The sequence below is a fragment of the Carassius auratus genome, chromosome 39, assembly GCF_003368295.1.
Source record: "Carassius auratus strain Wakin chromosome 39, ASM336829v1, whole genome shotgun sequence".
Lineage (NCBI taxonomy): Eukaryota > Metazoa > Chordata > Actinopteri > Cypriniformes > Cyprinidae > Carassius > Carassius auratus.
Genome location: NC_039281.1, coordinates 4,550,535 through 4,566,565, shown reverse-complemented (window position 1 = coordinate 4,566,565; position 16,031 = coordinate 4,550,535). Strand labels below are relative to the sequence as shown.

General features: G+C 35.6%; 1 protein-coding gene across 1 annotated transcript; it reads left to right on the top strand.

Moving 5' to 3' along the window:
* Positions 1–2,333: 2,333 nt before the first annotated feature.
* LOC113057743 (beta-2 adrenergic receptor-like) lies at positions 2,334–4,473 on the top strand. The gene is made up of 2 exons (XM_026225243.1): positions 2,334–2,408; positions 2,578–4,473. The coding sequence occupies exon 2, from the start codon at positions 2,581–2,583 to the stop codon at positions 3,820–3,822; it is 1,242 nt and encodes a 413-aa protein (XP_026081028.1). The 5' UTR covers positions 2,334–2,408; positions 2,578–2,580; the 3' UTR covers positions 3,823–4,473.
* Positions 4,474–16,031: the final 11,558 nt, after the last annotated feature.

Sequence of the window (16,031 nt, the reverse complement as noted above, 5' to 3'; positions counted from 1 at the left end):
TTGGCAAACAAGCTACTTTTTAATTGCCTTAGGAACTGCTGGTACCATGTATTCCATAAACAGAAGTCTCAAATAATGCAGAGACAGAGACAATGCCTCATTGTACTAAAACTGTGTAAACCAAAACAGTTTTGTTCATTAAAATGAAGCTGAAATAAAATATACATATTAGATGAATAACTTAAATGAAAATTGAAATGTAATAAAAAAATTATTATAATTACAATTATTATAATATATATATATATATTTTTTTTTTCTTTTTTTTTACTCAACGGATAATCATTAAGTTAAGACAGCTTTATTTGACAACTGAACAAACAATCACCACACCCTTTGTTTTTGGCAGCTACTTTATTCACTCTGAAACCACAGATGGCAAAAACAAATTAAATCTGCTGCTCCCATGAAATTTCTGTAAGTGACTAGTGATCCTGAAGGCCTTGATTAGCTGGTTCAAGTGTGTTAAATTAGGCGGGAGCTAAACTTTGCTGGAAGGTGGCCCTCCAGGATCAGGACTGGTCACCCCTGCTGTAGCCCCATTCCTAAGTCACATTCCCACTTCTACATACACCCTCCTTCTACAAGATAACGTTCAAAAGAAGGCATCTTAGTCAGAATCACAGACCCCTGCTCTAATATCTCTGCAGACAATACACTGCCTCATCTTACCTGCTCTTCACCTCATACCCACATTGTAACACATAGTCCATGGCCATCAGAGAGCACATAGACAAACCACACATAGTAGAGAACGAGGTGAAGAAAACTATTGATCACTACTCTTATCTCCATGTTCCAAGGGTACTCAAAGTCCACCCGCTAATTTTCATACAGACTAATCAAACTCTACAGTAAAACTGGTACCATGGTCACAAACAGTATGGCTATATGCTGAAGTATATTGCAAGATTTATATATATATATATATATATATATATATATATATATATATATATATATATATAGTACAGACCAAAAGTTTGGACACACCTTTTCATTCAAATAGTGTTCTTTATTTTCATGACTGCGCCAGATGACCTGGCCTCCACAGTCACCGGACCTGAACCCAATCCAGATGGTTTAGGGGTAAGCTGGACCGCAGACAGAAGGCAAAAGGGCCAACAAGTACTAAGTATCTCTCGGGGAACTCCTTCAAGACTGTTGGAAGACCATTTCAGGTGACTACCTCTTGAAGCTCATCGAGAGAATGCCAAGAGTGTGCAAAGCAGTAATCAAAGCAAAAGGTGGCTACTTTGAAGAACCTAGAATATGACATATTTTCAGTTGTTTAACACTTTTTTGTTATGTATATAATTCCACATGTGTTAATCCAAACTTTTGGTCTGTACTGTATATATATATATATATATATATATATATATATATATATATATATATATATATATATATATATATATATATATATAACACTTTAGAATAGGTAACACTTGTTAACTATTAACTACGACATTTCTCTCAATAAATTCTTAATTTGTTGCTTATGAATAGTTAGTAAGATAGTTTTTAGGTTTAGGTATTGGGTAAGATTAGGGATATAGAATAAGGTGAAGTAGAATAAGTCATTAATAAGTTCTTAATTAGCACTAATACATGACTAATAATCTAGTATTATGTATTTCAATAAGCAACTAATAGGTGTTACCTATTCTAAAGTTTTACCATTTTTATTTGTTTGCTGATATTTATAATAATATCAGCAACAAATAGACAGTATAAATTGCCTTTTAGGTGCTTTATAAATAAACTTGCTCTTGAACTTTGTATTTGGCTATGTAGCCACTCTAGGTCATTAAATGTCACAAATATATATAATAACCATTTTAAAAAAATGTCATACTGCTGTTAAGTTTAAGTCCAAGTCAAATTTTTGAAGAACATAATGAAGAAAATAATGGCAAAAAAAGATAAAACTGTTTTTTTGAAAATAACATAAACATACATGAAAGCCAGAAACATGTATCAGAACAGAAAAAAAATATTTAAAACTAGTCTGCATTAACTGTTTGAAATACAATTCAAAAAGTCTCACCGTAGCTGTCAGAATGCTGTTACTTAATTTTGTAGCAGCAGTGCAGCCTTCAACTCACTCTCAGCTCATTGGCTGGAAGTCAGCTATGATGTCACCACAGAATGTTATAAGGGCTCTGAAATAGCCTGGGAGCCACACTTAACGTAACACCATTTGGCAGAGTGACTGTGTCTGAGAGAGGTTCAAAACTGCTGTGGTGACAGAGGAAGAGAGAGCACAATGAAAGAGAGATAAGCACGCAAGAGAAAGCCATAATGTGGGAAGAATCTACTCGTTTATAACAAACCTACAGAACTTAAAAGCATATTGTGTCTTTGTATGGAAGGAGAAGTGGAGTTGGAAGCCTTTTTTGGAGGTTTGTAAAAAAAAAAAAAAAAAAAAAAAAGCATTATATTTGCTTTGAGTTTTTACAACTTGTTTACTTACTGTTTACATTTTTTTAATTTTCAGTACACAAGCCTTTGTGTGGGTTTTTTCTTAACTAATTCAGCATATTTCTGCTTTTCCTTCTCAATCTCTGTCAGGTCATGGAAACCACACCTTCCACTATACCTGCATCTGACGAGTGCAATAATTTAACTTCCAACTCCTCCAATACTGGTGAACCACAGATGGTGATTCTGGGCACACTCATGTCCATTCTCGTTCTGATCATCGTCTTCGGCAATGTATTGGTGATTGCAGCCATTGGCCGCTTCCAGCGACTCCAGACCGTCACAAACTGCTTCATTACGTCACTTGCATGTGCAGACCTGGTCATGGGATTGGTGGTGGTGCCTTTCGGCGCCGTTTTCATCATCCTTGACACTTGGCACTTTGGCAAATTTTGGTGTAATTTCTGGACGGCCACCGATGTTCTGTGTGTCACAGCGAGTATCGAGACGCTCTGTGTCATCGCTCTGGATCGCTACCTAGCCATAACATCTCCCTTTCACTACCAGTCCTTACTGACAAAGGGCAGAGCTCGCATTGTTGTGCTGCTGGTGTGGGTCATCGCCGGGCTCATTTCCTTCCTACCCATCTATATGGGTTGGTGGATTTCCGATACTACTGTTGCAAAGTGCTGCCTGAAGAATGTTACCTGCTGTGACTTCAACACCAGTCCCGCTTATGCCATCATCTCATCAATAATCTCTTTCTACATCCCCCTGGTCATTATGATCTTCGTGTATAGCCGCGTCTTCCAGGAGGCAAGGAAGCAGCTGAAGAAGATACACAAAAGTGAGGGACGATTTCATGCTCAGAACAATGGCAAAAAGCAAGAGGAAGCAAACATCCACTGTGAAGCAAGGACTGGCAAGAAGCCTAAGTTCTGCTTGAAGGAACATAAAGCTTTGAAGACATTGGGCATCATTATGGGTATATTCACGCTGTGCTGGCTCCCGTTCTTTGTACTACATGTGGTCACGGCCATATATGGGGAAGAATTGAACAGTATTGCATTCAAAATCTTAAACTGGATTGGTTACGCTAACTCAGCCTTTAACCCACTGATCTACTGTAGAAGTCCAGAGTTCAGGTACGCTTTCAAGGAGCTCCTGCACCTCAACAGGTCACGCTACCCTAACGTTAGGCCAGTCAATGGATATGCATATAGTGGTCACAGCTGGAAAAGTGAGCACCGAGGGCGAAGCAAAGGCAGCTCAGAAGACAGTGACCCAGCTGAGGGCAACTCTGAGAAAGAGGGATGCATGTCAGCAGATAAAACAGACTCTGATGGGAACTGCAATAAAAACATAATGTGTTGTAAATCACCTTGCGAGTCCTGACTCAAAAGGTTTCACATAAGGACAGGTTATGCCTCATCTGGTAAGTGGCCAGCGTTGGGTGTGTGTTTGATAAAGGGACATTTTTAAATATTTGTTTTCCTCATCTACCTCATTGCTTTCTCTTCTAAATTCACTTGCTCTGTCGGTTCATTTCACAATGACCTTGCTCAATAAACTGTTTGTGCCTTTAAAAAGTAGTTTCAGCTAAAGAAAACAACGGCTAACTAGAAGCTAAAAATGCTTATCAATTCAGAATCAACTGAGCAGAAATGCTTGGAGAGATTGTACTTCTTTGATAGCAAAAAGACACTTTGAAGTGGTTGTTCACTAAAGGGACATTCCTCCTGTGTCATATTTCTGTAATTTTTCTTAAACTTAGGAACTGAATTGCAGTTTTAAAGAATGATCTGCTTTCATTAGATTAACAGAGTAACAGGTATTGGCTTCTGAAACATTATGACTGTAACTTAGCTAAAATTTGATGCTTTAATATTACATCATTCAGTTATTCAGGCTCACATATGCACAAAAAACACAAGCATTACTTCACATAATGTATAAGGTTCATTAATTAATTATTCATAAAATAATTACACCACATAAAAATTCTTACACCTGCCACACCCCTGTTTTAGAGTACATCTAACAATGTCTGGGTTAAAACTGACTCAATTGGTTAGTCATCACAGAAACAACGCCTCTTACCACAATGAAAGAGGAAGAGAAACCTTATGTGCATACCAGCTTGTTTAAGGAAATTACTTAATTATAAATTTTAGTCATGTGATTTCTTAAGCCGAGTAATCTTAGATGGAAGTCAACAAATATAAACCATTTTATGCTAATGCACAACGTCACATTTTCACAGCATAAACAAAAATCTGTATCTCTTGCTTAAAACATGTACGATAACAGAACTTCCCTGGTTATTCACCCTAGGCCTATTCTTAACATTTTCCAGTAAAAATTAGCAAGTTCAACAATCCTCAGTGTAAATCTCTGAGTTTCAGTGTTTATCAAAGTCATTATGTGACTCCCCCTCAAAAGATTAAAAATAAATAAATAAACATTATCTAGAAAGATAAGTAAGTTAGGAGGCATCGAGTTTCCTGTCGGGTTCAGCTAATGCATGCAGTGTAAATCACGCAGCTGTTTCCCTGTTTCCTCACTTACTCACATTTCTGACCCAGGCGTTTAATCTAATGTTCCATGCATATCATAAACTGCGTAAGTGGTAAACCGTTTCAATGCTTGTCAGTGTCTGTGAACTATTAATTTAGGGCAAGTGTCTCTCTGTTACTGTGCAGCCTGTTTATGCTGTCGAAAACTGTGAACTTTGCTCTTTAGGAACTCTCTTCATATCAGTTGTGGCTTTTTGTTGTCTTGGTCAATTTAATGTGCAAAGCAAAACACTTTGAAGATTTCAGACATTTCTATATTTTTCCTTTAATGGATAAAATGTAGTGATAATGCATTTCTGTTTCAATGAAGCATTACATCAAAGTGCAGTTTAAAACCAGCTTCCTAAAAGAGCGCACTGTAAATCTGTTCAATATTTTACATGGGAAAAATAAGTCAAACAATGTCAATGTATGTAAATATATATATATTGGAAAAATGCTCAGTCACTGTAAACACATGGACTACCAAGCAACAGCATGCATGTCCTTTTTCAGTAAGTGAAAGTGAATGTGACAGCTTAGACAGATTTTTTTAACACTGCACCCTTCTGGGAAGGATTTTCTCAACATGTAGATCACAGTAAGCTCTCGTGTAAAACTCTGACCTGTACCACCTTGTGCTAAATGAAATATTTGTGCAATCTTTGCTTCGACTGTGGTAATGTGTTTAACAGCTGTGTTATGACTTTATTATAATATTGCCTTCTCTGTGGACACACCTAACCTGTTGAGTAAAGTGTTTACATTCACAAATGTCTTTCAGTTAGACATAGGTCACAGATTATTTGCATGTAAATTGCCATCATGTTAGTGATTAAGCAATGCTCTAAAGTGAATTACGCTATAGACATCATATTGATGCCACATTCAGCATTTAATGTGCACTAAGTATTTTTTCAATAATAAGTTTAACAAATTTGTAGAGTCTAATCACTTCATTGCATTCCATCATCTGTGTCTGTACAAGACAAGACATTTCATAGGCACCTTTTGGTTTTAAAATGTTCTGCTTCACAGTTTGAAACAGAAATTTTGGAAATTGCATGGGAGGAGATTAATTGTCACATTTGTAAGTACAGACACAGTGTGCGCAGCCTCTTACTGATGCATGAAGATGTGACTAAAAATGGCCTGAATATTGCGAGTAGATTTCAAATTCGTAATGCAAATAAAAAAGTTTAGTGAAAGCTTCCCACTCAACAACCTTTTTTGAAACTCTTACTTCATGGCATGTGTACTGTATATAATATTGTTCCAGTATGATGTTTACTTACATTTCTTTGAGCTACTTTCGCACAAGTTTTATCACTGTTTTATTGAACTACAGTGAAGTACGTTCAACAATATTTGTTTATAGTTGTATTTATAAAAATACAAGTGTCATGCCATTTGTATTCTGTAATAAATTATGTATTTAATGTATGCCTGGATGCGACAGATCTTTTTTTTTTTTTTTTTTTTTTTTTGTGTTTGGATGTAAGGCACAAAGCCCTCAAATTAATTCCTAGCATGTTCCTGAAACAAAACAAACAAAAAAAAGCAAAATAAAATGATAAATCAAAGCCTTGGAAAACAGCTTTAGAGTTAGCAGAGGGTCCAAATGATCCTAAAGAGTTTACTTAGCAAAGCTGCATACATTTATAATTCATTTCTGATACATAAATAGCATTAGTCAGCCAGCACATACTTTACAGTACAACTTTTAAGTATTCGATTCAGTGCCCATCAGCCGCCTTCCCTCTATTCTAGGTCATCACCATTGAAGAGTAAATCAATCAGTGAATTACCCACGAGTATGATTTGTGTCATTCTGTGCTCCGTGGAATACATCCCCTTAAGAATAACTTCACCCTTTGCATGCGTAGCTGCAACTCAGCCATGTCTATTTCAGTATGGGAACGAGCCCCTGCAGCATGTGATTGGAATAAACTGTGATATTGTAAAATGTTTCTATTCTGAGCAGAGTTTTAGTACTATATCAGATTCCATTAGAATTCATTCTCATTCACCTCATATGCCTGTGAACAAAAGTGCAGCCTGGATACAGTAAATTAGGTGGCATATAAATGTCTAGGTGTTTGGCCACAGAAAACCTCTGTAGGCTATATATAGGTACAGTGAGGCTATGACTGAAACATTAAAAGGCCAACGATTCATGACGTTATAGTGGTAAATGTTCCCTTGATTGATTGGTACATATGCCTGCTGTGCCATTTAGGAAAGAGCAAAGACAGGAAAGAGAGAATGGAGTCATTTTAATCAAAGCAAAATCAGACATAAATGGACCCACTAGAGAGGAAAATATGGGAAGGTTTTTACCATGAACCCCATTAGTGATGGTTAAAAGATACATTAAGAAATGGATAGATTAATATGTATAATGAATTTGAAAGGATAAAAATGAAATTCTGGCCTTACAGTCCCAATAATGCCCTAAATTAATAATAATGTCGGTTATGTTATATTCCTAGCTTGTGTAACTGAAGTGCATATGCCATGTTACAGTGATAAATATCTTCTATATATATATATATATATATATATATATATATATATATATATATATATAGTACAGAGAAAAAGTCTGGACACACCTTCTCATTCAAAGAGTTTTCTTTATTTTCATGACTATGAAAATTGTAGAGTCACACTGAAGGCATCAAGGGCTATTTGACCAAGAAGGAGAGTGATGGGGTGCTGCGCCAGATGACCTGGCCTCCACAGTCACCGGACCTGAACCCAATCGAGATGGTTTAGGGGTGAGCTGGAACGCAGACAGAAGGCAAAAGGACCAACAAGTACTAAGTATCTCTCGGGGAACTCCTTCAAGACTGTTGGAAGACCATTTCAGGTGACTACCTCTTGAAGCTCATCGAGAGAATGCCAAGAGTGTGCAAAGCAGTAATCAAAGCAAAAGGTGGCTACTTTGAAGAACCTAGAAATATGACATTTTTTCAGTTGTTTCACACTTTTTTGTTATGTATATAATTCCATATATAATTCCACATGTGTTAATTCATGGTTTTGATGCCTTCAGTATGAATCTACAATTTTCATAGTCATGAAAATAAAGAAACATTTATTTTTATTTTTTTTTTGGGATAAGAGTATTGTGAGATTACTGGGCTTTTTATGAGATTCTGAGAAAAAGGACAGCTAAACTCTCAGTTCTTTTATGTATTTATAATTGTATGCATTTTATATTATTAATTAATAGATTTTATATTTTTATACATTAAAAAAAAGACATAAAAACACATGGATATTACACAAATGAACTGAAACAGAAAAACAAACATGTTATACTGATCTACCTGTACAGCAAGTAGAAGAAAAAAACAACCATGTGAAAACATTAGCTGTATCATTAGAGGTGAAAGAGGCTCAGAGGATGTGATTTCCAGAGGTTCACCTATTGGAAAAACATTGCGCCTTTGACGTTAAACTAGCCTATGTGTGAGGTGAAAACAACAGACAACACAACCTCACCTAACATCAGCAGCCTAAAAAAAAGAGGCAGCCAGTCTGTACAACTCATTCTCTGACCCTCTCACCATTAAATCAAAGTCTATTCCACCATGAGAAGGTTTTATAAGGACACAAGTCTTTAACCAGCTTGAGAACGGACTGGTTATTAAATGTGATTTAGAATACTGAACAAGAGCCGCTGGTCGTTATTCACGAGTGCTCTCCAAACTGATCCAATCATTTACTTCAATTACACTTGAGCTTTGGCTGAGCTATAGGCAGCACATCTGAGTTATTAAATCATGCTCAGCTCTCCACCACAAATAAAAGTGTTGCATCAGTTGGCGCCCCTTAAAAAGTCTTTAAACGTCTGTCAGGCACACATATGGCTTCTCTGTCAATATATGATTTGGAACATAATGTCTTTCTCTGGATTCCACATGCCCATGTCACAGGCCAAATGTCTTTCTCTGCAGTATCTCAGCTCCTTAGAAGCATCCTAGATATTGGAATCGTGCTGTGGGTGGAAAAGTGCACCATCCTTTTTCTAAAGGCTTTAAGTAAAGAGGCAAAACAGCGAAGCTCAGGCCTCTGTATCTCCAGCAAAAGAGCGGGGCACTGACCAAGGCACCACACAGTCTAACAACACTGGTCTGTGAGAGACCTCCACAGGCCACCCCAAGAAAGCCATTCTCCTGCCCTGGGGGTTAAAACAGCACAGCATTAGAGGATGGTTTTATTCAGCCTCAGAGTCCAAGAAAAATATCTGAAAAATACTAGTCAAACAAACAGCCCATGGTTACATGCCGTGTTCCTTTCCCACATTTGATACATCTGCCATATTTTGCTATTAGCCTACAGCATATTATATAAATCTCTAAATCTGACAGCAACATGCCACAGCTGTCATCATGGCCGAGCAGAACAAAGAACTTTCACGCTGTAATAGTGCCATAATGGTACTCTGAACACGAGGAGTGGGAGACATCAATACAGTACAGCATAAACATTAGCCATCACCACAGACGAGCTGCATGACGCACGTGGACACAAACACATGAAGACTAACGCTGCTGCATATGCAGTGAAACACAAAAACACCTAGCCGCATACACAAATGGCCACAGGGGAGCTGAAATGAGACACCACAAAAGCACTCAGAGGAGAGATTATGGAGTCACTCACAGGAGCCATTTTCACGAAGTAAAAGCCGAGGGTCTCTTGTGCTTAATGATTTTGCCATTAGAGTAATCCAGTGTCTCATTTTCTCCCTCCAGAACAGACTGCTGTGTGATTTTAACACTACAGTCGACCAGCTGTGACTCACAGTCCTGCCATGTATCTATGTATTTTAATTGATACTGTATGCTAATTTACACGGCAATGAAGAAATTACATGAAGAAGAAAAAAACTTGGTTTATACATGGAATGGGTTTTAAAAGCTCAAGTTCACTTTTAGAGCATTAGAAAAATAGGAAAAAAACACAATGAACTGAAATTGCGAGAATGTTCTTTAAGGGCACTATTCTATAGTAATGTGATAAATAAATATAGAAAAATGTCTCACTTTGCAAGTACATTTATGTGAATGTTTTGATGTTAGTTTTGATGCTAGTTTTGGTTTATGTTTAAACTAGATGTGCTAGTTTCTTTGTGTGTGCAAAACTACTAACATTGAATAGTGACCAATATTAGTTTATTTTAAGCTTTTGTCTTAAACGATCATGCATTATCTTGAAGCACTAAATGAGGTTTGCTCTATTTCAAGTAAAAGGCAGATGGAAGAGTGATCTGGTTTAAACTGGGTTCTGCATACAAAATCTATAAAGGAGGATTTGTTTGTCAAAATGGATAATCAATAAGGCTTCCATGTGGGGAGGGGAGGGGGTTGGGGTTAATAATGAATGACTTACATTAACTTTGTCCCTTTTTGTTCAAGGTTTTCAAAGTACTTCAAAGAGTGACTAATTTCTGGTCCCTATTGATGTCCAGCACAAAGACCTGCTTCACGCGCTGCACTCCACATTTCACAGAAATCTAACGCTAAGAACCATTTGAGCACATGAAAAGAGCTCCAAATCATCCTAGGAGGTATTTCATCTACTCTACTCTTTGCACATAGGCTATCAATGATATGTATACACAATGCATATTAAAATGACTACAGAATGCACTTTTTTTCTCTCATTTTATATCAGATTATTTCACTCAGACATGTAACATATTAATTCAATGTCATGCCTGAAAAAAAAAAATCTCATTAAGTGAGAGATGACTTTTTATGATGTCTGTTTGGCATAGGTTAAAGAACCAAAGGCAGAAACATTAATCTTGTTATTAAGCCTTTTACTTTGACTTAATCATTTTATATCAGAAGACTACCTTATGGTTCTGAATATAATATGTTGCCTTTGTGAAGCAGGACAAATGTTTATTAGTGTAAATTACTTGCTGCTGTCATCACATGACCATCTGTTATCCTGGCTGTCCGCCCCTACTAAAATCAGACCCATCCAGCACCAAATCCTGATGGTACTGTATTTGTCAGTCTTTGTCACTCCTTCATTCCTTTTTTTTTTTTTACTTCTCAGATACAAGCCCTAGAGCTCTGAAATGCAGAATAAAAAAATGCCGGGGATTCATTGTCATATGAAGGAGTAAACCAAGGCCATATGGTAACAGAAATGGAGACTGTGGAATTACTTAAAGAGACATTAAGTGGATGAGGCTGTCAGGAGGTGTCACTGGACTTCTGTTACATCATGTGTTGTTGTTTTTTGTTGTTGTTGTTCTTTCTTTGTCCAGGAGTCTCTAGGTATTTTAATTGCTGCTTTGATGTACACGGCACTTACTGCAGACACATAAAACAAAATTAAATGTGTTGTAAATGATAACAAGATCTCATAAAAGTATATATATATATATATATATATATATATATATACTGTAAATATGGGAGTAATTGTTATAAGAAAATATTTTAAGTCGAAACTGTATTTTGGAGTGCAAAAATTGGAAAAACTCTTCAAAATATACATTTTTTTTTATTTCTCAGACAAAAAAAATCAACATTTTTGGCAATGAGATGAGGGTGAGTAAATATTGACTTTTCACGTTTCACCTTTTAAGAAAAAGAGCTCGGATTCTCTACGAACTAACAACTGAAGTTAACTGTGTGACTTCAGTTTTTGGTTGCAATTCAGTCATTTGATGTTTTACTATTAAAACAGACACTGAGTTATTGATTCAGAGCAGAAGGCTGTTTTCAATTAAAAAGCTGTACGTCTTATTCATCTGTTCTTCATCATTTACAGAATCATGCAGGAATGTGAGATGTAGCGTGATGTCACAGAAACAGGTGTTAATGAAGCATTTGATCCAATCTTGGTGTTTTATTTGCCTGGGCAGAAGAATAGAACAGTTCCAGATGGGCTTTTGAATGGTATTCCTATGATAACATGTTGAAATTTCAATCTTTATTTCACTTTTAGTAGCTTGCAGCAACACACTTAAAAACAAAGGTACCTCAGTGGCTCAATAGTAACACCTTGTGTTTTATTAAAGAATCTATTATTAAAAACTTTTGTATAATTTTTTTGTATAATAAACAACTTAGTTAAACTACTGTCTGCTTTTTATTCATTTCAGTCTTTTTTTTATACAAATTAAGGGGAGTTGTAACACACTCACATTTTTTTGTTTTTAAATAAAATAAATACATTCTCATCACTGAAGGCATGTATTTATGTAAATCCACATATGAGCTGCATTTTTATTGTATTATAAACTTAAATAATAAATAAAAAAAGAGCATAATGTGATTAACCCCTAAAACTCCAGCATATAGATTCTAAAAACATACATGTGTGTGAGATTGGCTCTAATGTCATCAAGAAGAAGTAAACTTTATTTTTAAGAATGAATTAGCATGCAAGAAGCAGTCTTATTTTATGGTCAAGTGACATTTTTATGCTTCATTAGCATATTAGTACAGAACTAATGTTTTAGTTGAGGTTGCATGAGATTAATTCAGCTACAAACAATCAATAGGAAATCCTAGTGTGACGCAAGTGAGGAGGTCAGAGAACAGCTGCCAAATTAGAGGTGTCAGCTCTTCCTGAATATAACTAGCTGTGTAACACCTTAACACATCCCCTTCCACACACTGCTGCACTGCAAACCGCATCTGCAGATGATAAGGCAGAGATGAGGTATATTATGACTATTTCTAATTATAATGAGTGCTCAATTAATTTAAAAGCAAGAGGTCACCATTAATATGTAATTTGCACTCTCCTGGCAGCTATTGCAGGCAAAGAAACAATGCTGATTTCCCCCAGGAATCAACAGCCATTCAGTGTGTTACTAAAACGTGTTTCCTCCTTTTATTAACTAAAGTTCATTAGAAGCAGACTGTGACAAATTCAACATTATGGCCACAGTTTCTCTCACAAATATTTTTAATGGTTCCCTCATATTTTTTTTTTTTTCAAAAACAATAAATTTAAATCACACTGTGTGTTATCCTTTTTTTGTTTGTTTTTTTTAGCTGATCCACGGCTAAAGGTTATGTTCAGTGTATCAATGCCTGTGGTTTATGGGGTGAGACAGCCCTGGCATACAGTGATAAGAAGCACACTGCACTATTATGGATTGAGAGATTTATTGGAAACCAACTGTGGCTCGTTAGAGGAGAACCTGTCTCCAGAGCTCTATTTGAAGTCTTTAACTTACCTGCCAAAATATTTGCTGCCATGAAGCCCGCCTGAGAAGCCTGAGTGTACTTTTAACTACAACCCTATATTTATACTGGTCAAATGTTTGAAATAATGAAGATTTGTAATGTTCTTGAAAAAAGTATTTAATGTTCACCCCATGCTGCATTAATTTAATCCAAAATACCATAAAACAGTAATATTGTGAAATACTATTTCCACTAATCTAGATTAATTTCAAGATCACAGTGAGATTAATCTAGATTAAAAAAATAATAATCTATGCCCACCACTAATATATATATATATATATATATATATATTACTCCAGTGTTCAATGTCACATGATCCTCCTATACACACACACACACACACACACAAACATGTGTGTATAGGAAGATCCTGTGACATTGAACACTGGCTGAAAATTCAGCTTTGCAATCACAGAAATTGATTATTTATTCTATCATTTTGACCAGTAGTGAACATGAAGCTGTAGCATCTATGAAGTGATTTATGCTGGCACTCAGCAGGCAGCTCTAGCTTCAGCCTTTAACTCTGTTGGGTAGCCAATTCACTCCACATGTTATATGTGCCAGGTCGAAATGACTCCAAGCCACTAAAACAATTACAGAGAGAAAGTTTTTATATAGCTCAGTGTGTGCTAATAATTGGATGTGTTTGAGAATGACCTGCATTCTGGTTTTGTCTACAATAAAGGTCTGATGGTGTGGGAGTTGAACCTTACACTGCATTACACTGGGAGAAAGCACATACATTCATTAAGAATGTAATGTTCATATTAATTTGAAGCCTCCTGATGGAAAGCACTTTTTAACCAAGCCCCTTCAGAAAGCTTTTAGTTCTCTCTCTGTGCCTGGAATAAGTTATTTGTTAGCTATAATGATTGCAAATCATACACATATAGGACACAATATTCACCTGGGTGAATTAGCCATGTGCTCATTATGGGATTAAATAAAAAGGATGACTTTAATAAAATGAAAAAAGGCAAACTGTGAAGTTTCGTTTGTAACTTCACAAAAGTCCCTTGAATAAATTACATCTAAGTTCATTAGGTTTCAGTGCAATTTGGGACCAATGCAAGCTTAAATGATCAAGTACAATATATGTTTCTGGTCCTTTAAGATAACATTTTATAAATGACAGTTATATATCTTTGGAATGTCAGAAAAAAAACTTTATTAAGACTTTCTAATCTGAAGAAAACATTGTATTCATAATGCAATCTCATTTGTAATGCATAACCATTAAAAAGATTTAATAAAAATTACAGCTAACTGATTTCCCAAGTTGGGCACACTAAAATAATTCACCATGTTAACCTTATAGCCTACATTGTATGCATAACCATTAAAAAGATTTTATAAAAATTGCATCTAACTAATTTCCCAAGTTGTGCACACTAAAATAATTCACAATGGTAACCCTTTAGCCTACAGTGTGGTTTGTGTTACTACTGTAAAAAATATATCAGTACAGAAACCACATCAGAATTGCCATATGTAGAATGGCGGAGACTGACTATTGCTTCATGGGTGACATAAATACATTAGTAAAGTTGTGAAATTGATGGTTTAAATACAAAAAGAAAGTGTAAAGCTATGCATGTGTTTTTCATTAACTATAAGCTATGTTATTTACAATAATAACTACTGTTTTATTTAGACAGAGCTAAAGCAGCATCAGAACCACATTTCATACTATGAGCTGAGGTGGATCATCTAGAAGACTGACTCAAAAATGTGTCTGTTCACAGACAGGAGCAGGCACAAAGCCACCTCAATGCAGACTAAACTCAACTGTGTAGACCCTTATGAAACAAAAATATATTGCAGTATATTGGAAAATATCATGTAATATATTAGGCATATATTCTTACATATATTTATTTTTTCCAATATATTGCAATATATTTAAAGCGGCAATCATTTGTATATTTTGCAATATATTATATAATATATGTGTCATCAATATATTATTAAATGTATTCAAATATATAAAATATTAGAAATAAAAAGGGAAAATAATATATTACAATATATCACAATATATTTGAAGAAATATATTGGTAAATATATTTTCCTTTCGTAAGGGGAGACACTATCAAAACAAATTTGAAAACCCAAATTGGCATCACTGTTGTCCCATTAAAATCAGTGAAGAAGCTTTAACACTGCAATGTAAGACACAAATGTGATATCCTTTTTTGACAACAATGCCACATAACTGCAATATGAAAACCGAGCGGGTGTCCTGGATTTAAATGCAGGCACTTTTCCTACTTTTTATTAGAGAGAGAGAGAGAGAGAGAGAGAGAGAGAGAGAGAGAGAGACTGCTGGCACACCAGCAGAGTCCACCACTGCGACTTAAGAAAACATTTGTTAATGTAATTAAAACACTTATGTAGCAGCAGGCTTCTGGTATGAATCACGTGGAACTTCCGCTTTCATAAAAAGTGGATTAATCGCCCTAGTATTTAACAAAATAAATAAATAAATAAAGAGTCGCTTTCATTGTTTTAAGAATAGTATACTTTCTCTTACCACAATCACAGAGGAATACTGTATGTTCAGAAGTTAAGTGACTCACCATAGCCAATACCTCCCTCTAGTGGAGGATATTATTAGTATAATACTATAGCCTACATGTATATTTTGAGTAGGCACTACAAACATTTCGGAGGTTTTAAAGATAAAGCAACCGAAAGAATCAAGTCAAGACACCTTTATTTATATAGCACTTTAAACAAAATATAAGAGTCAAAATATAAATAAGTTAACCATACAGTCTTCTGTAGACTGTATACTGAATAGAAGCAA

Excerpts from the sequence above, each read along its gene's own strand:
- LOC113057743 (XM_026225243.1), top strand. The coding sequence starts at position 2,581 with ATGGAAACCACACCTTCCACTATACCTGCATCTGACGAGTGCAATAAT.